The following is a 27,184-nucleotide window of genomic DNA, read 5'->3' on the forward strand; positions in this document are numbered from 1 at the left end:
CAGTCAGGTATTTTGCTAAATAGCTGTTGCCCACCATTTTCAGTCAGGTATATTGTCACCACTCAGTCTGGGGATGGAACTGGCTAGTGCTTGTGTGCCAAGTGGATCAGGCCTGAGTAACATCATTCAGGAATCTTTCTTTGCTAAAATGGATGAAAGGATAGCAGATGAACAGAACACAACCTGTGGTCTTCCATTGCAAAGGAATATAAGGACAAATAACCAGCCTAAAAATGAAGGTTCAACGGTTCCTTGTGAAGAAGAAGTCCTGGAAAAGGGGGATAGAGTTTAGAGTGAAGGAATTGCCCTATTTAGTTAACTAACCCTAATCCACACGCTAAGGGGGGGGGGGAATACTCACAAATAGGATCTTGGCCAGGGAGCCTTGAAAAAAAAATACTAAGATGGGAGAATGAAGTGCCACCCTCAAGTGCTCCCTTTCAAAACCTCTGCTGTGCAATACCCTCAAAAATTGTGGTTCTTTTTGTGGATTGGTTTTCTGAAATGACATTGAGAGTCAGCTTTGTTTATATACACATGGGCTGATGAGGCACTGCCTCAGTCAGAAATCCAAATGTCTTGGCAGTTCTTCCCTGCCAAGATTCAGGTTTGAATTGTCTCAATATTGTTCTCTGCACCTGCATAGGAACATCTTCCATTTGTATAGGCCCCAAATTTCTGCATGTTTAAGTAGTGAAAGTCTAGATTGCTGGCATTGCTCACCTGCTTCTTAGCTCACCACCCCCTGCCCCCTCGTAAGCAAAAACCTGTTTGCACACAAACTCATGTAAGTGTTCTGTTCTGGTTGCTATGCAGTTGCTAAGGTTGAAGACCCAGGTTCCCCCACACTCTCTTTGCTGGCCACTGGCGAATGTCATTTGTGTTCATCCTGACCATACAGGCTAGGAATTTCATAGCAGGCGCAATAGTCAAACTAGGAACTTCGTGATTCTTAGCTACCACATTATACCAGTTGTTTGTTTACTTTTTCTATACCAGTTGTTTTTCATCAAAGTATAATAATCAGATTAGTTAGTGCATTGAAGCTCTGTTCATACATCTAAAATTTAAGTGCTCTCTAGCGCCTTTTATAGTTTAATAATTACAGTTGCGGGACGCGGGTGGCGCTGTGGGTAGAACCTCAGTGCCTTGGACTTGCCGATCGTATGGTCGGCAGTTCGAATCCCCGCGGCAGGGTGAGCTCCCAGCTCCTGCCCACCTAGCTGTTCGAAAGCACCCTGAAGTGCAAGTAGATAAATAGGTACCGCTTTATATCGGGAAGGTAAATGGTGTTTCCGTGTGCTGCACTGGTCCAGGCTCGCCAGAGCAGCTTCGTCACGCTGGCCACGTGACCCAGAAGTGTCTCCGGACAGCGCTGGCCCCTGGCCTCTTAAGCGAGATGGGCGTGCAACCCCAGAGTCGGACACGACTGGCCTGTACGGGCAGGGGTACCTTTACCTTTAATTAGAGGTGCATTATGAATAAATGTGTTTATAGAAGGCATTAACAATACAAAAAAGCTTATTTGTTTTATCCTCTGGAAGCCAACTCCAAATCCCACCCCAAATTTTGATTTGGTTCAAGTTTCTGGCAGGGGAACACATTTTTTTTGGCTTGCAGTTATACTATTCATGTTACTCATATTCAGTCAGGAAGTAAACACAACCAGCTGGGGAATGGCAGTGCTAGACTGGTCAGATATTATTTTGTTTGGCACTGAATTATTGCAATTTTATTACTCATAGCCAATGCATTGGGAGGAATAAAACCTGGTAAAATCTCCAGTTGCAAGTGGAGGTGTTTCCATGTTCTAAAGGTACAGTATTTAGGTTACCTTAGAAACCCAGATTTTTCAGAGTTACACTTTCTTTCTTACTGCATTTGAAATGGGGAGCTTTCCTCTCCTAGACAAAAATGAGGGTTTGAGTTGTTGCTGCTAACAAATCGTACCCTTTTAAGTATCTTCTTGCTAAGCTGTTAGTTTCTCTAAGCATATTCTCTCTGAGTTTCTTTGAGTAATATGGACTCTGTCTCCTGAGTTTTCTAAAAACAGCTTTCAGCTATTGCAAAATAAAACAAGGGATTCTCTGCATCTGGTACAAAAAAAGTATATGATCCGAGAGATGTGTTCCTGTGTTATCTGCAACACCAGAACCTTTCCTGTAGTGAGTCTCTCCCATAGTGAGGATCATATCCCTAGTCAAATAATCCTGACTATTTGCTAATGGCAAAGCTGTCTGGCTAGTATGCCGTTTATATTCATTTAATTTTCTGCTATTCATTTAATTTTCTGCTATTAATATTCTGCTATTCATTGTTTTTAGCAAAATGATTATTAAAAAATGTAAACAGCAGTTGATTTTGTAAAGTTATCCTATTGCTATCTCTTTTTGTTTTTCTTTAGAAGTTGTTGGATTCATCATTAGAAACAAAAAGTAAGCAATGGATGGCCATATCAGGATCCGAAGCAGTCATAGGATGTCAAGGGTACCAGTGAGAAAGGTGAAGTCTTGTTTTTTTGGCTATCCTGTTGTTGAATAAATCTATCTTGTACTGTCTTGTAGCCATGATAAAGGTTTGACATAATATTTCATATTATGTTACATTCTTGGCTTTTCAAATATCCATTCATCTGCAACTAGACCTAACAGTCAGGAGTACCTTTACCTTTAGACTGAATTGAGTGTATGTACACATCTAGTTACCTGGCGTAAAACCTGAATCTTAAAAGCCTAGAAAAATATATGGTGTGTTTTCATTTCCTGTTTTCTTTTTCCAGAGCTTTGGTGAATGTTCAGTGCCTCCCATGAAGGCATTGTTGCAAAGTGAAAAAGAATTATGCGCAATATCAGCAGAAGAGTTGAAGGCGGAGAAAGACAATTTCAATGAGGTTTGGCTTTGCTTTTACACATCAGGTTTTTTAAAAACAAATTTGAAAAATACTTTTCACTTACATCCATGCTAGCAAATATTGATTTTATGCTCATTATAAAGACAACATAAATGAGTGCTGCTTGAGTATACTACTAGCAGTGGAGGCTTGTGCTATGTTTCGTATAATTAACTAGCAACCTTGTAACTGATGTTGCTTGGGAATTCTAAGAAGCAAAAAATCAGTGTGGTTTTGAAAGGTGTGGCCTGCTATCTTGATTCAAAATGGTATCCATATAGAATTGTAGAGATGTGCAACTAACCTCTGCTTACAAATCTCAAATGAAGGAGAGTGTACCACCATATGAGATAATCCATTCCACCGTCAGATGGCTCTTACTGTCAGAAAGTTCTTCCTAATACTTATTCAGAACCTTCTTTCTTGTAACTTGAATCCATCGGTTTGTATCCTACTCTCTGGAGCAGGAGAAAAGAAGATTGCTCCATCGTCCATGTAATAACCCGTTGCTATTTGAAGATGCCTTTCATATCTCCACTCAGTCTCCTCTTTTCCAGGCTAAACATACCCAAGCCCCTCAACTACTCCTTATAATGCTTGGTTTCCAGACCCTTGATCATCTTGGTCGGCCTCCTCTGCACATGTTCCAGCTTGTCAGTCCCCTTCTTAAATTGTGCCCAGAAATGGACACAGGACTCCAGGTGTGGTCTGACCAAGGCAGAATAGAGTGGTACCATTAATTCCCTTTATCAGGACACTATACTTCTGTTGATGCAGCTTAGCATAGCATTTTGTAGATCTTCTATTCTTGGTGGACCACATGGAGGAATTTAGTAGACCTTACATACTTGGCAGTGTTTGAGTTCCAACAGATATTCAACAGATATCATTCTGAGTGTTTGGTAATCTGCTTTAGTAAGGGAGCATCCAAGTCTTCAGTCTAGCTTTGAGGAGTGTAGCAGACACCCAAAGTAAGGTCACTGTTGTTTCCCTCTCTTACAATTTTTACCCAAATATTCTCAGTCTGCCTTCCATGCTCCAGGTCATAGATACATTCACAGGTGTACACATCATTCTTATATAATGCTATTCCTTCTCCTTCTCCCTTCCTGCTTGGTCTATTTTGAGCAGGTTTCTACATCCCAGTCGTGAGTCTCATCCCACCAGGTTTGAAAGCACGTCAAAGTGCAAGTAGATCAAGGGAAGGTAAACGGTGTTTCCATGCACTGCTCTGGTTTGTCAGAAGCAGCTTAGTTATGCTGGCCACATGACCCGGAAGCTGTATGCCAGCTCCCTTGGCCAATAAAGCAAGATGAGCGCCACAACCCCAGAGTTGGTCATGACTGGACCTAATGATCAGGGGTCCCTTTACCTTTTAGTAAGAACTCAATTTCGTCTTGCTTGTTTCCCATGCTGTATGCATCAATATAGAGAAAACTGAAACCATGAGTCATTCCATCCAGCAGCTTCCTTCTTGTTTTTTTCTACCCATTAGTAGGTTCTTGTAGCACCATTCCTGTGAAGTCCCCAGTACCAGGTTTCCCCGTTGTCTGTAATATTGTCTCCCTTCCCCTCAGGATTTAGTTGAAAGCTCTCAAGATCAGGTTCACAAGACTCTTAGAAAACACATTGTTGCCAGTCACTGTCTTAATAATAATAATAATGATGCACTGTGAGGTGCAATAGCAGAAACCATGGTCTGAGAAGCCGTATCTTTCCCAACAACAACACCAGCACAGCCAGTTTTTTCTTTCTAGTATTTTCCTCTCTCCTCCTCGGTCACGACCTTCAACAGAAAGGAGTGATGAAAAAACCGCCTGTACTCCTAGGCCCTTCACCTTCCTACCCAGAGCCTCTTAGTCCCTTGCTGCATGTTGAAGGCTGTGTCTGTCACCCACATGAATCAGAAGGAAAGGGTTAAAGTCAGCAGGCTTTATAAGACTTGGCAACTTGTCTGTCATATGTTGAATCTTTTTACCTGGAAGACAGCACACCTCCCGGGATATCCTGTTACCTCTGCACACTGCTGCCTCTGTCCCCCTCAGTAAGGAGTCACTTTTCCACCACCATTTGTTTCTTCCTCCTCTGGGAAGTGGCAGGAATAGTGCTGAACATAGATGAAAACCTGCTCCTTGATAACCAGGTTATGATACCTTAAGAGGAATCCAAATGCATTGTGAGCAAACAAATAACCTTCCATTATATTGTTGTGGGGAAAGTTTTGCATAGTGAGTCTTCAAAAACTTATTCTAAAAATAAAATCAAATAATAAATTGGAGTACAGAACAATTTTCAGATTTTTAAAAATACTTACTGAACAATTGAGTGTAATCAAACAATTGCTCAGTCTCCTGGTCTGAGTTTACTCCGCTGAATTGCCTAGGTGAGGGTAAGATTCCTGTCTATAGCACAACAGTATCTCTTGGAGCTTCTTTGCCTGCTGTTTTCCTTGTCATATTTTGCAGGTGACATACAAGGGTGTGTGTCAGGGGTATGCATACCCCTTCAGAATCTCATATGCACCACATTTGGTCATTATGTGACCCATGTACACCTCGCAGAAAGGTACTGGGCAGCCAACTTCTGTCCAGTGCCTCATTGCATATTAGTAACAGAAATAGTATGCCCTTTGGGTATATGGATAAGTAATAAAGCACACCCACCCATCTCCTCTTGGTAAAATGTGTCTTAGAGGAAATCCATATTCTATTCTATATCTGTATGGTTCTACTTCTATATAGTGTAGAATTGAAAGCTTTGATATAATTCTATTTGCTTATATAACATATATGTATTTCTATTGCAGGTCACATTTCTGTGCTTTGCTGATGAGACAGCTGTTGCTCCTAAGGTATGGTGTCTGCATAAGATATCTTAGTTCACTGGCAGAGCAAACTGGGAAAGCATCATGATACATGCCCACTGGTGATACTCCAGCACAATAACCTTTGCATCCAAACCTTGTTTGGAGGTGATTGGGAGGCGCTGTGGTCTAAACCACAGAGCCTAGGGCTTGCCAATCAGAAGGTCGGCGGTTTGAATCCCTGCGACGGGGTGAGCTCCCATTGCTCGGTCCCTGCTCCTGCCAACCTAAAAGTTCGAAAGCACATCAAAGTGCAAGTAGATCAATAGGTACCGTTCTGGTGGGAAGGTAAATGGCGTTTCCGTGTGCTGCTCTGGTTTGCCAGAAGCGGCTTAGTCATGCTGGCCACATGACCCAGAAGCTTTACGCCAGCTCCCTTGGCCAGTAAAGCGAGATGAGCGCCACAACCCCAGAGTCGTCCACGACAGGACCTAACTGTCAGGGGTCCCTTTACCTTTAGGGCCCTCTAAAGGAGGCTAAGCCTAGCAGAGGTAACAAGCAGGCATCCATGCAGCACCATTGACGTCATCCAAACAGCAAACACCACCCCCAAGGCATGCTCGACATGCACATCCTACACATGGCCAATCTCAGGCGCACACTGTAAACAAACATGTCAGCACCCCCCCCCCCCCCGGTGAGACACAATTGAAGCCCCCACAAGCACCCTAGGCGCTCCCAGATGCCACCCACTCTTCATGAATATGAATGAAACATGATCACACACAAAAAGACGCTGAAGGAAGGTTTGCTGCAAGCATGGAAGGCGATACAAAGCTCAAACGGTACATGCTGCGAACAGTCCCGTTGGGTACAGCAGTGGAGGAGACAGCTAGCATGGACAGCTGGCAGTTTGCTCTTTCACCACCACCTCTCCCACTTCCTGGCACTGTCTCTGGGGGCAGGGAAGCCCCCATGAATGGCAGCAGGTGGGGGCTGGCTAAGAGCAGACAAGTTGGTGGAGTAGCGCACCGTTTGTCCCAATCGATCACTCTCTTCTGCTGTTGTGTAAAAGACAAAATAGTAGTAGTAAGTGGTATTACTGTAAGTTAACATTTTTTAATCCTGTATGATCCTTAATTTGGGGAAACCCAGCCAGATGGGTAGGGTATAAATAATAAATTATAATTATAATTATAATCTCCTTCAGTCTTTAGTATTCCCATGATAGAAATACAGCAGTTCTCTTTTTCTATAGGGAACCTTAATTTGAAATGGTGACTGTACAAAATTCCTAGGGATGAAAAGGACATTTAGTTTAGTCTACTTCTGTGCTATAGGAGCACTCAGACATGCCTCAGCATGCCAGAAGTGTAAGTAAGTGTAAAAGTATAAACAGCCTTTGCCTTTAAAGCCCTGAAAGGTCTGGCATCAGAGCATCTCATGAACTGGCTTCTCTTATATGAAATGGTTTGGAAATTTCACTTGGCTTCCGAGGCTCCTCTTGCAGTCCCACTACAGGCAGTGTTTGGGTTGGAGGGAACAAGAGCCTTTTCAGTTGTGGCACCCAGATTAAGATGTGTTTCCCATTTTTAAGAAGGTACTTTAGTTGGTTTTGTTTCAGTTGGCATTGTTTAGTTATGACCTTTAAGGATTCATTGTTTTATTGCTTCTGTCTGCTTTGTATTGATTCAGTTGTCTGTGCTTTTCTATTTTAAATTCCTTTCATTGTTGTTTTATTGTCAGCTGCCTTGTGAGTGCATTATGGAAAAGGGCAGTGTATACATTTTATAATAAAATAATTGGAATTGCTTGTAAATAAAACAGGATTCCAGCACTGCGGAACTGTGTCCGGGTGAAAGAATGCTAGGCTGAGTTTGCCACAAGTCCTCTGACATTAAAGGAAAGTTTTCCTAGCATGAGTGTATTATTCTCTGTGTTTGGTTTAGGAATTGGCAGCCATGTCTGTTGAGCTCCCAGATCTTCTGAAATCCCTCCATTTGTGCACTTTACATGAAAATGATGTCATTTTTCTAAAGGATATTCATAAACCATTGGAGACCAGTGTTCTTAAGCAGAAGGTAAGAGAGATTTAAAATACAAAAATGTATGATTGGTGGTATACTTCATTTAATTTGCCTTTCAAATTAATTGTATTAATGTGACACAACATTCTGAATATAAAATATGAAATGTGTGTGTGTATTACTCAGTTCTACAAATTGTCAAAGGCTTATGTATACACACTGGGAGTGTTGCTGAAAAAGTTAAAAGTCGTTATTTGATAATGGAAACTTGTCTATAGTCCCCCCCCCCCCATTATACTCAGGGAATATACTTTTCAATTTTTTGAAATTATTAGCAGAAACTTCACTTTATATTTTAACTGATGTCACTGCAGTTTAGAAAAGAAGGAATAATCTTTGAATTATAAGCTGGGTAAAATTACATTTTCTCTCTCTTTCTCTTTCTCAAGAATTACCCCTCACGGATTCTGTGTGTGATGAAATTGTCTCCATCATTTGCGAGACACGAAGTGGATTCTTTATTTACTTTACTGAGTAAATATGCTGCTGGTATAAGATGTACTGTGGAAATACGCTCATTGCAGAAGCACCGGTCCGTCATACCCCATGCTGAGGATGATGATACTAATCAATCAGTGTCATCAATTGAGGATGATTTCGTTACTGCGTTAGAACATTTAGATGAAGATGAGCCCACAAAAATGATAAACACTGGTTAGTGTTCCTGCAATATTCTGATAGCGTAAATAAGTTGGGATTTAAAGAGATTGAATACCACGATTAGCTTTTTAAAAGTGAAATACCGTGGTGCCTCGCAAGACGAAAATAATCCGTTCCGTGAGTCTCTTCGTCTTGCGGTTTTTTCGTCTTGCAAAGCAAGCCCATTAGCGGATTAGCGCTATTAGCGGTTTAGCGGCTATTAACGGCTATTAAAGGCTTAAGGGATTAGCGGATTAGCTGCTAAAAGGCTATTAGCAGCTTAGTGCCTTAGAAAAAGGGGGTGGGGAGCGGAACCCCCCCCCCCCAGGAATCGCAAGACATTTTCGTCTTGCGAAGCAAGCCCATAGCAAATTCGTTTTGCGAAGCACCTCCAAAATGGAAAACCCTTTCGTCTAGCGTGTTTTCCGTCTTGCGAGGCATTCGTCTTGTGGGGCACCACTGTACTTGTATATACAGTAGTCTATTGATTTCTGTATCTTTTATATATATATTTTAAAAAAACCTATCAAGCAATACTAGCCCCTGTGATGAACTCTGATTTTTGGAATGACCCATCTAATAAACAATAATTGACTATGCTTGCTCAGATTTTGTAAATCTTGTGTAATCTCTGGCCTTTTTCTTGAAGCAACAGTTTGTGATTGCATAAATATAAGATGTTCTTGAAGTAGAATCCGAGCTGCCAATCTAAATTATCAGTCTTACCCTTTTCTGCTAAAGGAGATATATAAGTTGTTGATACTTTAAGATTTTATTAGCTTCTTAAGTAAAGATGGGCAGGTTCTTTCCATCTCACCACAGGGTTGATCCAAGCTCTTTTTCAACAAAAATGGAAGAACTTTACTTTTTTCTGAGATGGACAGAGGACTGTCCCCAAAGCAGCCTCCTCTTCAGTGCTCCTCTCCTCCAAATATCATTTCTTATCTGGCCAGCAGAAGGGAGGAGAGAAGTCTGTGTCATCCCTCTCGCCCAGTTGTTCTGATACATCCTGCTGAGCCAAACCATGGTTTGACATGAACATATAGACTATAGGAGAGGAGTCTGTAGCCACTTTCCTCCACCGTGGTCTTTCTGCTGCGCCATGCTGAATGAAGCCATAGTTTGGCTAGGTATGAAATCTGAACCTGGGCTCCTGGTTTATCTCTTTCCAGACTAACCACGAGCTGTAAACAAAGGTTTTCCTATGGTTTGTGGCTCATTGTTTGTCTGGGAGAGCTAAACTACAAGCCCAGGTCTGGATGCCATGCTGTGCCAAATCATGGCTTAGCTCAGCATAATGAAGCAGCAAAACAACCGGGGAGAAGCAATGTAGCTATGAGCTCCTCTCCCAATGCCCAGCACTCATTCATGTTAAACCATGGTTTGGCTTAGCATGACATGTGAACTGGGCCACTGTGTAAACTTTGGACATGGGAAATGCTGGTCAAGAATAAAAACAGGAATTCTTATGTGGCCAAGATTTATGCTCGCTTCATACTCAAGGTGGGCTTTTCCAAGCCTTCAGAGTTCTTCTTTGAGCCCAACTTGGGAGAATTTCACTGACAATTCTACTTATCCTGTTCATATTTACTTGGGAATAAACCCTGTTGAATGAAATAAGTCTTACTTTTGAGTAAACATGAATAGGATTGGGCTGCCCAATCTTTGATCAGACCAAAATTCAAGTACATTTTATGCTATTAACCTATTTCTGCTACAGCTGCAATCTTTTGCTTTCAGACGTACTGTATGTTAACTATTCCTTTCCCTCCCTGTTGGCACAGGCCAAGTTACACCTGAGAAACTTCAAGATGCTGCTTTGCAGACCATCTCTGTTCAACGTTTGGAATCTCTTGATCCAAAGTTTCATTTTCTACATCGGAAGCCATCTGTCAAGTCATCAACTTCTCTAGTTAACATCTTGGAATTAAAAGAATTGTCGTCTTCTGTAAGAAATTCTGTCACAACTTCTGTTTCGGATCCTTGGCTGCAGAGGAGTTTCTTCAGGCCACAGAATTCTTCTGATCAGAATGTTAACGTTTTATGTAAAACACTGTTTTCTTCCTCTCCTGCTGAATCCTCAGAGTCAGATTGTTCTAGCCCAAGCCCTATTATTTTCTTAGATGAAGAAGGGTATCAGAGAAGCCTAAAGGCAAAACTTCAGCTACCAAAAATCCCAGTAATGAAAGATGGCATAGAGGATTCAGACTCTGAAGTAAGTGAATTTTTCGATAGCTTTGACCAATTTGATGAACAAGAACAAACATTGGAGAGTGGTTGTAAACATGCTAGGGGTCCTCTCCTTCAACATCCATCTCATATGAAAATGATTTCGCATAAAAGGCCACGCTCTGCAACCACTGCAATGAATCCTCAAAGGTTCAAGGTTGATCATCCCGCTCTTCCAGCCAATGTGAGGAAGCCAACTCCTCGCAAACCAGAATCTCCATATAGCAACCTCTTGGATGTTCCTGATTCCCCCCGGCCATTGAAAACATCAGGGGATGACAGTGGAGCCTTGTTCAGCCCTATCAGATCTTCAGCTTTCAGTCCATTAGGCAGTTGTCTTTCAACAGAGTGTCCATGTCAGTTGGGTGTCAGTAGAGATGCCATTAACCAAAAGCACAATCTGGTTTGTCACCCATACTCTGATTTTGCAAATAACATTTCCTTTGAAATCTTAGGTTCGGTCTTTAATTCCAGATCTCCATCATCATGTAGATGCACACAGGAATTTTCTAACAGTAATAGGATTGTCTCAAAAGAAGAAACAGCCCAGTCGGCAAAAACCCAAGGGGAAACTTCTGGAAAAGAATTAGATAACAGACAAAAATCTAAATGCAAATCACTAATGATTAAAGACCACATCCAGAAATTTGCATCAGAGCTCGTTGAGAAGAGTTTTGGCAGTGCTTTTAAAGATCTTCAGAAAGGTGTTTCTTCATGTACTAATGCACTCTGTCACTTGGCTGCAAAACTGACTTCTTCAATCTTTCAAATGGCTTTTTATGAGATTGGGAGGCAGCAAGCTTTTTCACTGAAGAAGAAAGCTATTAATGGACTAGCAGGCTTTTTGGTGAGTGAAGCGTTAACAGGTGCTTTAAAGGAGCTACATTCTGTAAAGCAACAAATATTCACCAACACAGTTGCAAAATTTGCAGCAAACCTGGCTGAGGAACTAATTTTTGAGGGGATCATGGAAGTGTGCCAGTTTTCACACCCGTCAACTCCTACAACTTTTCAGAACTGGTCCTTCCATTATGATGATAAAGTTATACAGTCATATTCCAAAGACTTGTCTGAGTCGGTTATTCAGGAAGCTTTTATTGAGTTATCACAGGTTGAGGTGGCATTTACAACAGAAGCAGCTATTAGTATTTCTACGGACAATATAAAGTACATAGGTGCAGAAAGTAGTTTGGAGTCAACACAGGCCTCCAATGCTTCCTCTGAGTTTCCTGATCAAGAACCAGTAGCCTTGAATTCAATACAGGAATTCAGGGAGGAATATACTGTCCATAAAGCTTTGTTCTGTACTTCTGGCATTGCAAGTTCAATCCCCGTGCCCTTAGCTGGAAGCATACTTTGTCAAAATCAGATTTTATTTAATGACATACAGGTAAGGAAACATTCAGCGTCAACAGGCAGTCTGAAATTTTATAAAAAATCAGCAGAGCGGTGTTGTGCAACACAAAAAAGACAAGATGAAGTGACAACAGTTAGAAATGTTTACTTGATGACAGATAGCAGTCAGAACAGTGAATATAATGCACATATTGTATGTACACAAAGTGACTTTAAGCAAGCAAATAGCCCTGAAGTCAGTAAATTTTCAGACTTAACAACTAGGATGCCAAGCGTCAGTAATTTTTCTGGAACAATGGTAGATATGATTGTAACGGAGGCATATGAAGCAGTAACCTCTTCCAAGACGTCCAAAAATGCAGAGCAATACACAGAAATACTAAAATTGGATAAAACGTCATATTTGCCATGCATTGGTGAAGATGCCTGTGAGAATATGTTTGCAAATTATTTAGCCAAGCGAATAGTGAAGCAGTCTGTAGATGAAACTAAATCTGCATGTTCTGTTACCGGTGAGAAATTAGCATACTGTGTGGGATTAGGAACCAGTAAAAAAAGCAATAGGAAAGAATTGCATAGTGCAATAAAACCATCAGAAACAAACAAAAGTATTCCAGTAATTGTAGGGCAGCAGCAGATGCCCTTGAACAGCTCATCTAAATTTCATGTATCACCAGTTTACTCGAATAGGTGTCTGCTTTCAGGGTCTAAGGATGGCATTCAGGGGAAAAAGAGACATGTGGGTAGCAGGACTTCCACATCCACGTCATCTCCTTGTTCTGCAGTGACTTTTGTGAAACCTGCTGAAGAGTTTCCAGATGCAGAAAGCTGTTCAGCAAAATCCTTAAGCAACCCACTGGGAAAACACAACACATACAAATCAGCCGGGCACTCTGCGCTTTGCTCTACGTTTGGTCCTGAAAGAACTTTTCCTAGCATTAATGCCTTCACTTCTGTGGCAACTAACGGTGAAGATGCATTTCAGATGGAAGACAAACTGAGTATGCGAGATGAAACTCCTTGTCTCCTACCAGACACACCTCCACCAACACCTTTAATAGCAACCCAAACGAGTTCAGAGTGGAATTTAAGAAAGCTATCAAAGAAACTGAAAGGTGAACTAGCAAAGGAGTTTGCACCCGCGACGCCCCCTTCTACCCCTTACCGATCAGAAACCGGTGGAGTATATGAAAATGAACGTCAAGACTTAGAAAAGGAAGAGTTCATGTTGAAACTGATGCGGTCTCTCTCTGAAGAAGTTGAAAGCAGCGAAGATGAAGAGCATTGGCTTGCAGCATTGGACAAGAGAACGAAAACATCAGGAAGGACAACAGAATATGCCGATCGTCTAGCCACTCGCATAATTGCTGTGGCAACCGAAATGGCTGCTTCACATTTAGATTATAAAGCGGTTCAAATGGAGAATAATAAATGCTTTCCAATAAGTGCAGGAAATAAAAGCTGTGTGCATAGTGGATTTGCGAATGTTTCAGAAGCCAGCCTTCATTCGTTGTTGGTTTATGCTGGTAATATGGCTGGGAAGGTCATTAGTGAAGCTAAGAAAATAGTTGAATCCAAACATTGCACGCTCCTAAGGCTGAAGCAAGCGAACTGTGGGGCAGATGGCGTTCGTCCCAAAATAAACACTCATAAATGCTGGTCCAAAGACATGAGGTGTCCCTGGGCAGACCAGGGCTCTCGAGAGACAGACTCTTCTATACTCTCTCTACCCCAGCACCCAGAAGCTCCAGGTCTGACCTCCAAATATCCAAGTTGTGAGAGTGTAACTGATGAATATGCAGATCACATCATTCGTATTCTGAAAAGAGAAGGCGGCCACAGCGAACTGATAATGGATCAGTTTGCCAGTAGACTTGCTTACAGATCTATAAAATCTGGAATGCAGGAAGCTGCTGGGAAACTCAGGGTGAAGTGTAAAAGTAAAATAGCTCCCTCCGAGGGCTCAAAGGGAAACAGTAAGGCTGATCCGGGTGTGGATGGAAAGAAACAGAAAAAAGGTAACATTTGTCATTTGGGGCAGCAAGCCTGTGGAAACAAATGTAGCACACACAGAACTGAATGTACAAAGTTGCTAGATTTTTCAGAAACCCTTGCTTGTAGCATAACCTCTGATGTCAGAAGAAAAATAATGAGAGGCGCTTGTCTGTCAAAATCTTTAACTGATTCCTGTTTGTATAAAAAATCTAAGAACGATCAAGTCACTGAACTTAAAGCAACATTTTCTAAAGCACTTTCTCCTTTCTGTTGCAAACAAAAGCTTTATCATAGTACAGGCAGTTTAAACGAACCTGCCTACAGAAATGGCATTATCCATGCCATTGAACAGTATGCTAGGAAGGTAGCAGATGACACTTTAGAAGCTAGCTTGGAATCTGCTACGCTGCAAACTACTGAAAACTGGACAAATGGAGATAGAACAACATATGCAGAAAAGCTGTCTCCATTTTCTGCAACAGCCTGCAGATACTGTAGTATGAAGGAGCATCAACACTGTGCTGGAAGTTCATCTTTGCAGCTGACTCAGCAAGAACTCCACTCTCAAGTTCACCCGGTTCCCAGAATAAGTGGAATCTGTCCGAAATCTCGCATTCTTCACTTGGATATTCCAAAAATTCATATTAATATGGATGAGAAGGTAGTATTTGCTGAAAATGTGGTTGCTGCAGTTTTTGACAAAGCAGAAAGGCAGCTTAGCAACACAAGTTTGACAGCAGATAGTGGAATTGGCCAGGATGGAGTCAGCTTTGCTGAAAGCCTCACTACAGAAATAATGACTTCGTGTATGACAAACATTAGTCCACCTGCCAACATAAGGTAAAGTTAAATTATTTTATATTGCTTTTAATATATGTAAGGTGCTGAAAACTATATGCATTTTTCAGTATTAGTACAATTTTAATTTCTGCAAGAAAGTCATAAGGACGTAGCTTTTTGTTTTATGATAAAGCTTAAAAACAAGGGCATTTAATAGTATTGCCATGGGAAGAATTGTTTACTGTGTTCATGAAGGGTGCTAGGATTTAAGTAAATTTAAAATGCAGGGGATAATCTTAAGAGTATTTGTCATCTTTCAGGTTTGGCCAACTTTTTGTTTCTCGTTTTTTTGCTCTAACATAAACGTAGAAGCGATTGTGAAGCATAAATGGTAGAAGATAAAACATCACCGATTTCTGCTAAGTCAGATCCAGGTTTGGATAATCTTTTAGGTGGTGGCAGAGAGATACATGAAGATCAAATTAAAGCACAGAACATGTAGTTATGTAGAAAATAGTATTGCTGAGCTGCTCATAAATCCTAATAAATTTGATCAAAGAAAATCCTGAGGCTGATTTTGAAACTTCCGTAAGTGTTGGCTGTGAAGGTTGAAATGATCCTTCCCTGGTTATGTGAATACTGTTGAAGCTGTTTCCCTTATCTTGCTTCCAAATTTTTCATTAAAATAGAAAGCACAGTTTGTTATATGTTGTTGGTTTGTCCATTAATAATACAGCTTAGGAACTTCAGTAGAATCCACTTTTGTCCCTTAGTTGTTGTATGTTTCCTGCGGTTCCCATGGTAGAAGAAATATTTTCTTAGAAGAAAAGTCAATGTGTCCAGTGCTCTGCATGCGCATGTGTTACTCTTCTTAGTCTTTGGCTAATTAAACAATGGAGGGCGGGTATTATTTTTGTTTGTTACTATGTTATGAGATCTAGAGAGAAAAGAGTGTGCAAACTGCCCTGTGATCCTTGGATAAAGGACAATATAGAAATTGAATTACCGTATTTCCTCGAGTCTAATGTGCCATCGAATCTAATGCGCACCTAGATTTTCAGAACCTTGAAACCAAAAAATGTATTTGATGGCGAATGTAAATGTGCCATCGAATCTAATGTGCACCTTAATTTTCACAACATAATTTGGCCAAAAAAGTGAGGATTAGATTCAAGTAAATACGGCAATTAATTAATTAATTAATTAGTAATTTCTGTCTGACCAGACAGTAGTCAAAAGGAAGTGAGGTTGATCACTGGCAAGGTCAGTAGCACCGCAGAAACTGTTAAATGCCTAATGAAGATACACGTATTTAAAGAAATAACAGTATGAAAGATGACATTAAAATGTGACTGAACTTGCTAGTAAATTAGCTGGAATCCCTATTCTAGGCATAGTTCCTTATTATACAGTTTAGTACCTCATTATTATTTTTTAAATGACCCCCTGTGATATGAAACCAGTCTCATTCTTTTTGAAGAATATACAGTCTCGATAAATTTAGGTGATTCACTTGGTAGAAATGATTCTGGAGGTTTAGCAAAATGTTTGATTTTCTTTTTCAAATGAAGGCATCTTTGATCATGTTAAAATAGTTTGTGTGTGTGTGTTTCTGTATGTATTCTTTATTTGATTTGTGCGCCACTGTTTTACCACATGTGATCCCAGGGTGGTTTATAAACATAGCTACTTATCCATTAAAACTATAAAAACACAGTATAAGAAATTTAAACCAGATTAAAATAAAATAAAATAGGCATACCACAGGCAGGAATTTCTCAGTTGCAGGTGGCCAAAACCCAATCAGCCAACCCCCAAAAACTTGGGTAAAAATATACGAATTTAGCTGGTGCCAAATACCATAACAAGGTACCTCTGAGGCCATGGTGTGGAACTGGATCCCAACCGCCTTCTGTCCCTGTAGATAGGCGAGTACCTGTCTCATTTCCATTACATCAGGTGAAATACATCCATTTGCAGACCAGCTTCAATACAAGTCAGTCTGCAAAGGAACAACATTTATTTGCCTGTGCAGTTCAATTTCATTTTTAAAAATCATTTTTATTAAGAATTTTCAACATAAAAGACAATAAAAGCCAAACTAATCTAAAGAAGATAAATAGGAAAGAAACAAGAATACAGTCATACCTCGGGTTGAAGTATTCTTCAGGATGAATATTTTCGGGTTGCGCTCCGCGAAGACCCGGAAGTAATGGAGCACGTTACTTCCGGGTTTTGCCGCTTGCGCAGATGCGGTGAAACGCAGCGCACGCAGTCGCGTGTTACATTCGCTTCAGGATGTGAACGGGGCTCTGGAACGGATCCCATTCGCATCCAGAGGTACCACTGTATGCAAAAGAAGAGAATAAAGGAAGAGAAGAGAAAGAAGAGAGAATAAATATTGGACCCTCTATCCCAATTATATCTTAAAACAACACCTAGCAGACTGAGAGAAAGCTGGACCCTAAAACGGCTAGAGATTACTTGGAAAGCATACTCTGAATACCTTGAACAATTGTCATTTACATAATTGTCAGACAGAAAATCAAAAGATGCTTTTTCTTCTTCTTCTTTCTTTCTCTTTTTATCTTCCTTTTCTATGATCTTTACTTTTTGTTTTCTCTCCATCTATATTTATGCTTTGTTTATTGAAGTTTCCTATCGTGGATTAATGAAGATACACACTAAGGTGGCGGAAGGAAAGTGAAAGGATCTCTGAGGGTGGGAGCCTGGGGGGAGAAGGGGAAGCTCCCAGGCGAGAGTGGGGAGGATTGACTCTTCTGTGTGTGGAATAAGGATTCTCAGTCTTCACTCCCAGGCACCTCAGGTCCACCTTTTTTCACTCAAAAAGTCCAAAAGTAACTCTTCAATTATAATTGTCATTAAATGTCCAGAATAGCCCTTCTCCAGTCCAGTATGATGGATTTCTCCCCGTGGGTTCTGACACATTTTTATAGTGTAGTAGTCCATGCTTATTTGCTTGTTATGTCTTCATTCATTCGTACTCAGTTCTCTATATTCCATTTTTTTTTTAATAATATTTATTGAGATTTTCCAACAACATAACACCAAGACAAAACATATTCACAAAAAACAGAAAAGAAAAAAAAAGAAAAAAACAGAAAAAGGAAAAAAAACAACAAAAAAAAAAACAAAGAACCCTCTTCCCCATCCCCCAACACAAAAATCCCAAAAAACAAAACACAAAAATACCCCACACAACACAAAGTCTCACATTCCCTTTTTTCCTTTAACTTGTTTCCATGACTTCCTCCCACCTCCCTCTTTATATTCCTGATTTTAATCTAATCGGCAAATTCCCTCCAACTTTTGATACTTTTTCCCTTAGTTACCTTTACCTCTTTTAAAAAAGAAAAAAAACAATAATAATAGAAAAAGAGAATTTATCTTAAAACTTCTAATCTTAAATTCTATAATTATATACCCTTATATCTTAGTTTTTCATTTTCCTTATCTTACTCCTGGAACCAGTTAACTTCCTTCCGTCATCCCCTCAAAATACTTATTAAAACCATATTTTGTCAAACTTTACTTAATAATCTCCAATTTCCCCCCCCCCATCTCATCCCCCCGGTATCGGGTACTGCCAATCCTTTTTACAGATTTTTAGAGTCTTTCGAATCCATAAATTCAATCCATCAGCCAGGTTGCCTGGTGTCCGAGGCTCTTAAGTCATCTTTCTGGCCTGTCTGGAGAGTCTTTTTCGAGCTTAAAATTATGTCCCAAACCACATTCCCCTCAACATCTCCTTTAACCTTTGTGAACAAGCTTGCCCGAACTCTGTAGTTCCTCTTGTAGACCAAAGAATTGTCCAAAGTTTGCTCCACACTCTCTTTAAGGTTGCTAAAATTCCCTTCTTCAAACTTTCTCAGAGTGCCAATTTCCAAAATATATCTTATCAAACCTGTGTCTCTTAGTCCATACATGGCACTCCTTTTCCAGATCTGTCCTTTAAACTCTTTACTCTCATAGTCCACTTTTTGTCCATCAACTTGAGGCTCTATTACTGTATTTTCCACCAGAGATTCCTCTTGTAAGGACGGAACCTGTTCTGTTTGATCCATATTCTTGTCAGTTGTCCTTCCTTGTTGATTTAATTCCAGTCCTTGGGCCGAGTTTAATAATTTTTTCCCTTCTTGAGCTAGGCTGTGGACATTTTCCTTCAAATCAGAGATGCCAAATTCCAAAATAGACAGTTTTTTTTGAAATTGCTCAAACAGAGCTGCTATTCTTCCTTCCATGTTCCCAAGTCTGTTCTTTCAATGTTATCTTACTGTCAAGGTCAGATGCTTATTTAGTCTGTAAAGTTGCAGCCTGTGTGAAAGTTTCTATCCAAAAGTGTAACATTTATAAAAATCCAACATGAGTTTCTGTAACTTTCCACAGCCACCTGATTACAGTTTCCTTTAGTTATTTTTCATCCACCTTTCAAAAACAATTGTCATTTAACTCCTTTTTTCCTTTCCCAAACAGTAAGCGAAAGATTCAGTTCTCTCTTAATCCTTTTCTTCTTAATAATTCTTAGTAATTTATTTCTTGTTATAAAGATTCTTTTTCTTGTTTTGGCCGCCCGGTCCCGGGCTCGAGATGGTAAATGGTAAAAAATAAGATCAAAGTACCCTGCTCTGCAGGGCTATAAAATGTTAAAGCAATCTCCCCCTCTTCCCTGCTTCCGAGGGGGGGTTTAAAGGGCTTAGGTGACAGATTTGTTTCCTTGTGAAGTACTTTTTAGAGGCTCCAGTTCTCACACTTTTGCCTTGATCTTTCTACAAAGTGGAAGGTGGGCTTCCTGTTTTGACCTTCCATCTGATGCCGAATTTCAGTAATTTATAATCCAATTTCCGTTTACTTACAAGAGTTTCTTTAATCCAAATGTCCACAGGAAAAGTTAGCGCTTCCTGACAGCAGCTGTGCGGCTTCACTCCCCGAAAACAGCGATCGATCCAAAGTGCCGCGCCACTCACCCCACGTCGCTCCGGAGCCCGTAACCGGGTCTCCCCGCGAGTAAGGGAGGCGCTACAGGCACCAGCCGGATCCCAAGTCCACGGTCTTCCTCCGACCGTGGTTTTTAACGGGTCTCCGCCTCGCCGTAGGCGGTCAGACCCTTCTTTTCAGAGAGCAGTCTCCTCCGAGACGAAAGAGGTCCGCCATTGCCAGGCGCGCCAACCCGGAAGCCCAGTTCTCTATATTCCAGTCCCATTTCCTGCTGTCCAAGCTTCATCCTGGTTTAAAGAAAAAAGAAAAAGCCTCCACACACACACACTTCAGTTCTGGCAAAAGAAATGCAAGTAGGCCATAAGAGATGCTTAAAAACAATTTGAGGAGCATGTTGCTGAAACATAAAGGTCAACAGCAAAAGGTTATTTAAATACATTACTAGCAGAAGACCAGCTGGTTAGGCGATTGGATCTTAGGGTGACAGGAGTACCTTGGGTGTGCTAACAGAGGATAAGGAGTTTGCAGAGAAGACAAATGAATTGTTTGCATCTGTCTTCACAGTGGAAGATATGATGTAGATCCCTGTGCCTGAATTGACTTCCATAGGTGGAGAGTCTGAAGAACTGATGCAAACAGTGGTGACAAAAAAGTTACAGACTTTATAGACAAAATAAAAATGACAAATTGATGAATCCAGATAGCATCCACCCAAGAGTTCTTGAATAACTCAAATGGGAAATTGCTGATCGTCTAAGAAAAATACGTAACTTCTTCCTAAAACCAGTACCTGAAGACTGGGAAGTAACACATTATTTTATTTTTAAAGGGGGGGATTCAGGGGATATCCTGGAAAGTACAGGCCAGTTAGCTTAACATCTGTTCCAGGAAAAGTAGTGGAAAGCATTGCCAAAGATAAAAATACCAAGCATATAGAAGAAACATGCTATGAGAGGTCTTTTGAGAGTGTCAACAAAGCATACAGATAGAGATGATTTTACTGACGTTATGTACCTTTTGACAAAGTATGCCATATAAGCAGTCACAGAGTAAGAGGAGAGGTCTTCTTGTGGATCAGGAACTCATTAGTTATTGTTATTATTATTTTATTTATTTATTTTTGGGTTTACACACTGCTTTTCTGCCAAGGCACCCAAGACGGTTTGCAATTTAAACACTTAAGCAATAAGAATATATAATCCAAAGACAGACAGTCTTCTCATGCCAACAGTTAGTTGATGGTATGTGTGGTTCCTGAGCTGGGCACCATTGTGTCAGGACATGGAGGTCTTCCGCATCCTCCAGGGAAGGTGGGGGCGGGCAGGCATAGAGAGAGCTGCCACTACAGTTCTCTTGGTTCATAGGAGCTGATGTCATTTGCGCTCCCTGATCTGGACTCATCATCAGACCAAAGGCCCATCTAGTCCAGCAACTTGTTCCCACAGTGAGCTCCTAGATGCCTCTGGGAAGCCCACAGCACTCTTGCACTCACATTCCTCAACATGATACCTTTGTTCCTGCCATTCTGTGATGGCCTGGGACTCGGGCTCGGACTCGGAACCAGAGGAAACTCAGTCTGCACCGGATCCTTTGCCTCAGGCATCACCTGAACCAAGTCTGGGGCCTGATCCTGAAGAGTCCCAGTCTGCACAGGTTCCCCTGCAACAAACACCAGCTGGGCCGAGTCAGGGGCCTGAGCTTGCCCTGGCTCCAGATGCAGGGATTACCTCGTTGCGTTCAGCTAGGCCATCACTTACAGCTGCTCCACTACCGGTTTGGTCAGGGGAGGCTGAGGTGGCCCCTGGGTCTAGTAACCTACTAATGTCTCCCGAGCTGCAGAGACTGAAGTCTGAAAGAAGGAGAGACCTGAGTACTAGCAGGAGGAATGCTCGCCTTCGGGCAAAAAAGGGAGGTGAGTCACCGGGGGATCAGGACCAGCCGCTACCCCGACAAAGATAAAAGGCTGTCGGGCCCTGCCTCAGGTTGCGGGAGCAACATTGCTGTATGCAAGATCCTGTACCTGTCCTTGCCTGGTTTCCTGCCTCATGTCCTGCCTTGGCCCTGTCGGACTGACTCCTAGCGGAACCTTCGGATTCTGGACCAGTCCTGGACCATGTTGCACAGATTACCCCCGGGCTCAGCACACATTCTTCCTGCAGACTCACTGCTCTGTATCAAGATACAGAAGGGGAGCAGTGAGTTAAGAAACAGGAAGCAGGGAGTAGGAATGAAAGGACAGTTCTCAGTATGGAGGGAAGTAGAAAGTGGAGTTCTAAAATCAATGAATCAATGAGAAGGGAGTCCAAGATGGATGGGAGTTTCTTAAAGGTGAAATAAAGACTCCAGTGCAGACAATTTCAACAAGAAAGAAAAGTGGAAGGCATCTACAGAAGCCAGTATGACTGCATAAGGATCTTACAGATAAGCTGAGCTTTAAGAAGGGTATGTATAGGAAATGGAAGAGATGAGAAATCATGAAGGAGGAGAATGCATGAATAGCCAACAGTTGCAAAGGTGAATATCAGGCAGGCTAAAGCTCAGAATGAGCTCAGCCTTGCAAGAGAGGTTAAAAATGATTTAAAAGGTTTGTTTGGCTATGTTCAAATCAAGAGGAAGAACAAGCATGTGGTAGGTCCTCTGTGTAGAAGATGGAGAAATGCTACTAGGTGACAGAGGGAAGGCAGAACTGCTCAACACCTACTTTGCCTCTTGTCTTCACTCAGTAGGAAAGCAGTGCCCAGTGCAAGGAGGGACCTGCAGCCCAAGATAGGAATAGAGGGGGGTAAGAGAACACCTAGCTTCTTTAAACAAATTCAAATCTTCAGGGCCTGATGAGCTGTACCCAAAAGTACTAAAGGAGCTTGCAGATGTAATCTCAGAGCCTCTGTCTATAATATTTGAGAATTCTTGGAGAACAGGTGAGCTCCTTGCAGACTGGAGGTAGGCAAATGTTGTCCTCATCTACAAAAAGGAGAAAAAAGAAGACCTAGGTAACTCCCGACTGGTGAGCTTGACATCGGTACCAGAAAAGATAATAGAACAGATCAGTCTGTGAGCACTTAGAAAATGATGCTGTGATTACTAAAAACAAGCATGAGTTTCTTAAAAACAAGTCATACCAAACAAATCTTTTTCTTTGTTTATTGAGTTACAAGCTTGGTGGATCAGGGGATCCATATGCTGTGGATATAGTGTAACTTAATTTAAGTAAGACTTTTAACAAAGTCCCCATGATATTCTAACAAGGAAGCTGGTAGAATGTGGGCTAGACAAGGCAACTGTTAGGTGGATTTGTAGCTGATTGACTGACCCGAACCCAAAGAATACTCACTAATGGTTCCTTGTCCTCCTGGAAAAACATTACAAGTGGGGTGCTGCAAGGTTCAGCCCGGGCCCATTGTTGTTCATTTTCTTTATAAATGACTTGGACAAAGCTATTGATGGGATGCTTATCAAATTTGCAGATGACACCAAACTGGGAGGGGTAGCTAATGCCGCAGAAGACTGAATTGGGATACAAGGTGACCTTAACTGATTGGACGAACTGGGCTCAAACTAACAAAATAAATCTCAATAGGTTCTGCATTTAGGCAGGAAGAACCAACTGTGCAAATATAAGATGTGGGACACCATCTGATTCTATGAATCATAGAATTGTAGAGTTGGAAGGGATCCTGAGGGTCATCTAGTCCAATCCCCTGCAATGCAGGAATCTCAATTAAATCATCCCTTGCAGATGGTCACCTAATCTCTGTTTTAAAACCCCCAAGAAAGGACAGTCCACAACCTTCCAAGGGAGTCTTTTCCATTGTCAAATAGCTCTTACTATCAGAAAGTTCTTCCTGATGTTTAGTCAGAATCTCTTTTCTTGTAACTTGAAGCCATTGGTTTGATTCTAACCCTCTGGAGCAGGAGAAAACAAGCTTGCTCCATCTTCTATGTGGCAGCCCTTTAGATATTGGAAGATGGTTGTTGTATCTCCTCTCAATCTCCTCTTCTCCAGGCTAAACATAACTCACTCCCTCAACCATTCCTCAAAAGGTTTGGTTTCCAGACCCTTGATCATCTTGGTTACCCTCCTCTGCACACACATTCTGGCTTGTCAATATTCTCCAGGTGGGGATTGACCAAGGCAGAATAGAGTGGTATGATTACTTCTCTTGATTTGGACACTAGACCTAGAATCATAGAGTTGTAGAGTTGGAAGGGACCAAGAGCATTATCTAGTCCAACCCCGTGCAATGCAGGAATCTTTTTGCTTCTGTGGATATAGCCCAGAATAGCATTATGTTTTTTTTGTTGCTGCCATCACACTGTTATGTCTATGATTGTTTGGATCATTAATGCAGATTCCAAAGACATGGCGCTGCAGAACTGTGGGCAACTCACTCCGAAGCAATATGGGAGCTGAAAGTGTCTGCTCAGGCTAAACTCCTAACTGAACAAGCTTGCAGGGGCAATAGAGGGAGCAGAGAGGGAAAAGACAAATTCGGGGCAGGGCTGGCTGTTGGTCCTCTTTTCTGAGAAAGTGTCACGTTCAGAGTAGCAGTTTAAAACTAGAAGAACCAAATGAGCATTTTGAAACTCTAGCTGGCAGAAGATGCTTTGTTAGGCAACTGTTCAGTGTTACAGTCTGATCCTGTGCATTCTAAATGAGAAGCAAGTCTCGCTGAATTTAATGGAGCTTGCTCTGTGTAAATATGCATAGGATTGCAGACGAGGAAGAATAATGTGATGAAGAGTCAAAGCTTATAGTCAAGATTTTAGAATGGATGGCAGCTCAAGCTGCATTTGTAATAGGAATGGAGCAGATTTCCCCCTCCCTTTTTAATGCCTACCTTTCCTACCAACTGAAGGTAGTTGATTTAGGTCTTGATTCATTTTTTAAGCAGTTGGCAGGGAAAAGTTTGTCAAGGAGCTCCTTGCTCAGAGGAAAAAAGGTCTCCTGCAGCTTTATTTGTGAGGCCCCAGCCATCACATTATCTTAATCAGCACATCCACATTCCCCCAGTGGGCAACAGTAGGGGGCGGCAAGAAGCCAAACTGGGAGTGCCATGGAACTATATGCAACACAATAGTGATCCTATCATTTTAATCTTTATCTAGCTCTGTGGGAAAAGAAGGGTTTAATTCTGCTGAATCCATAGTCAGCCAGCAGATGAGTCTCAGCACTGGTGATGACAGCACTGGCAGCTGGTCCAACCTGAGTTTTGAAGATGAGCATCCTGATGAGAATAGCAGCTTTCTCCACCTCAGTGATAGGTAACTAAAATACCTTTTGTACATGCTCACAGCCTTAATGATACGGTTTATCCTTCAGCCCTGCATTTCTTTTAAAGTTTCAGTTTTTACTTGAATTCAGCTTTGGGAAAATATTATTTTCAATAGTCAAAAAGTTAAAACACAAGTAATAAACAAATGAAACTTTAAACACCATTATGTAAAAAGACATCTTAAATCAAGCAATTTTTGCCCTTGGAGCTACCACGGTAATCTTGGTGTTATAAGGGGAAATTAACCTTACATTAAGATTTCACACATGGTTAATTAAACCATGGTATACAAGTGTGACTTCTGAAAATTCCTCAAAATATTATTTGTATGGGATGTGACTCGGTCAGAGTTAAACATTGTAAATAATGTAATGTATGGCTTAATTAATATGTGCCTGTGCAGGAGCAAAACATAAACTCACTGCAAGAATCTCAAACGAGGCAATGGAGACTTCTTGTTGACTGGAGTGGTAGAACTACTGTGATAAGAAGAGATCTACATGACACCATTGTTTTAATTCCATTTCTTCATCTATTTCCCCATCGTTTCTCTATGCTATCAGTGGAAAACTCAGCCAGTTTTCTGCAGCCTGTAACTTCGGCATTTTCCATCCTGACATTTAGTTGCCCATCCGCAACATCCGACTTCCCAAATACCAGATGAATCATTCTGTAGGCATTTTAAAGGGCACTAATTTTACAAGCAACTTTTAAAAAGAGAACACATCCTTAGTGGAAGGTCCAGCTGCATTTCTCCTACCTATAACTCCTGTTGGCTTGGCATTTAGGCAGGGGTGCCCTTACAATATTTTCTGGGCCCAGCATGTGGATTGGGGCCCCTGTTTCCTTTGTAGTCAATGACAAAGTTAGATACAATTTGCATATGCAGTTTGCATCCTCTTTGTGGCTGGGGTGGAGGCCCCAAAAATATATTGGGCAAAACACAAGTAATATTACTACTACTACTAATTTATTTATATGCCACCCATCTGTCTAGGTTGCCCCAGCTACTCTGGGTGGCTTCCAGCAATTTATTAAACCACAGTTTTAGAACTAAGGCGTCTGACAGACAGAATGTAAACAGATGAAGCTTTCCCCACAATTGTATTTCCATATAATCAAAGTCTTAACCTGCATTTCTGCCTGTCACACTGCTGTTAAAGACACAAGAGCTGTACTTCCTCCCCACAATGCAACTCTTAAACCATGGAAAAACTCCATCTGCTATAAAGCAGTTACCTTACAGAAAGTCTTTCCTCGGTGGATCTTAGGCTGTCGATATTGTGTTCTAGGGATGGGGAACAGGTAGCCCTCCTGGTGCTGCTGGGGTTCTTCAGCCCAAACCAGCAGGGTCAGGGCTTCGTGGTGATGGGAGTTGTAGCCCAGGAAGATCTGCAGGGCCACAACTCCCCAGCCATATTCAGTGGAAGAACGCTTGTGGTAGGTACTTCAGAGGGGATGAAGATTTTGCGCAGCCCAGGCTCAGATGCCCCTGCTGGATAAATTCAGTTGCAAACTGCTAAAGCAAGCAGTGTATTCTAAGGCGGTGGTTCTCAACTGGTGGTCTGTGTAACCCACCTGGGCGGGGGGAGGTCTGTGGCACCATTCACATAACAAAAACTACCATAGTGAGAACAACATTTTCAAAAGCAAGCGTTCCATGTCTTAGCTGTTGAAAAATGGGGTCTTGCAGTACTTAGGTACAGTGGTGCCTCGCAAGACGAAAAGAATCCATTCCGCGAGTCTCTTCGTCTTGCGGTTTTTTTCGTCTTGCGAAGCAAGCCCATTAGCGGATTAGCGCTATTAGCGGTTTAGCGGCTATTAGCGGCTATTAAAGGCTTAAGGGATTAGCGGATTAGCTGCTAAAAGGCTATTAGCGGCTTAGCGGGCTTAGTGGATCAGCTGATAAGCGGCTTAGCGATCAGCTGTTAAGCAGCTTAGCGATCAGCTGTTAAGCGGCTTAGCGGCTTGGGGAAAAGGGGGGGGGAGGGGAAAAAACCCCGCAGGAACTCGCAAGACATTTTCGTCTTGCGAAGCAAGCCCATAGCAAATTCGTTTTGCGAAGCACCTCCAAAACGGAAAACCCTTTCGTCTAGCGGGTTTTCCGTCTTGCGAGGCATTCGTCTTGCGGGGCACCACTGTACTTGGGAACCACTGTTCTAGGGGCATCTTTTGT

General features: G+C 41.6%; 1 protein-coding gene across 6 annotated transcripts in view; it reads left to right on the top strand.

Annotated features, from left to right (window-relative positions):
• The window catches only part of AKAP11 (A-kinase anchoring protein 11), a 44,387-nt gene that overhangs the window by 3,611 nt on the left and 13,592 nt on the right, over positions 1-27,184 (top strand). For 2 of the 6 annotated variants that reach the window (XR_014513121.1, XR_014513122.1), the window contains exons 2-8: positions 2,405-2,502; positions 2,780-2,890; positions 5,697-5,741; positions 7,643-7,774; positions 8,170-8,434; positions 10,204-14,839; positions 24,842-24,997. Coding sequence is in view for 3 of the 6 variants with exons in the window: in XM_083448522.1 (XP_083304648.1) it covers positions 2,443-2,502; positions 2,780-2,890; positions 5,697-5,741; positions 7,643-7,774; positions 8,170-8,434; positions 10,204-14,839; positions 24,842-24,997 (5,405 nt within the window). In the remaining 3 variants the exon portion in view is untranslated. Of the gene's footprint in view, positions 1-1,745; positions 1,817-2,404; positions 2,503-2,779; positions 2,891-5,696; positions 5,742-7,642; positions 7,775-8,169; positions 8,435-10,203; positions 14,840-15,148; positions 15,483-24,841; positions 24,998-27,184 lie in introns of those variants that run through there. The other 4 variants (XR_014513123.1, XM_083448523.1, XM_083448522.1 and 1 more) reach the window with 3 other exon arrangements.

The sequence above is a fragment of the Podarcis tiliguerta genome (genome assembly GCF_965153285.1).
Source record: "Podarcis tiliguerta genome assembly, chromosome: 7".
Classification (NCBI taxonomy): domain Eukaryota; kingdom Metazoa; phylum Chordata; class Lepidosauria; order Squamata; family Lacertidae; genus Podarcis; species Podarcis tiliguerta.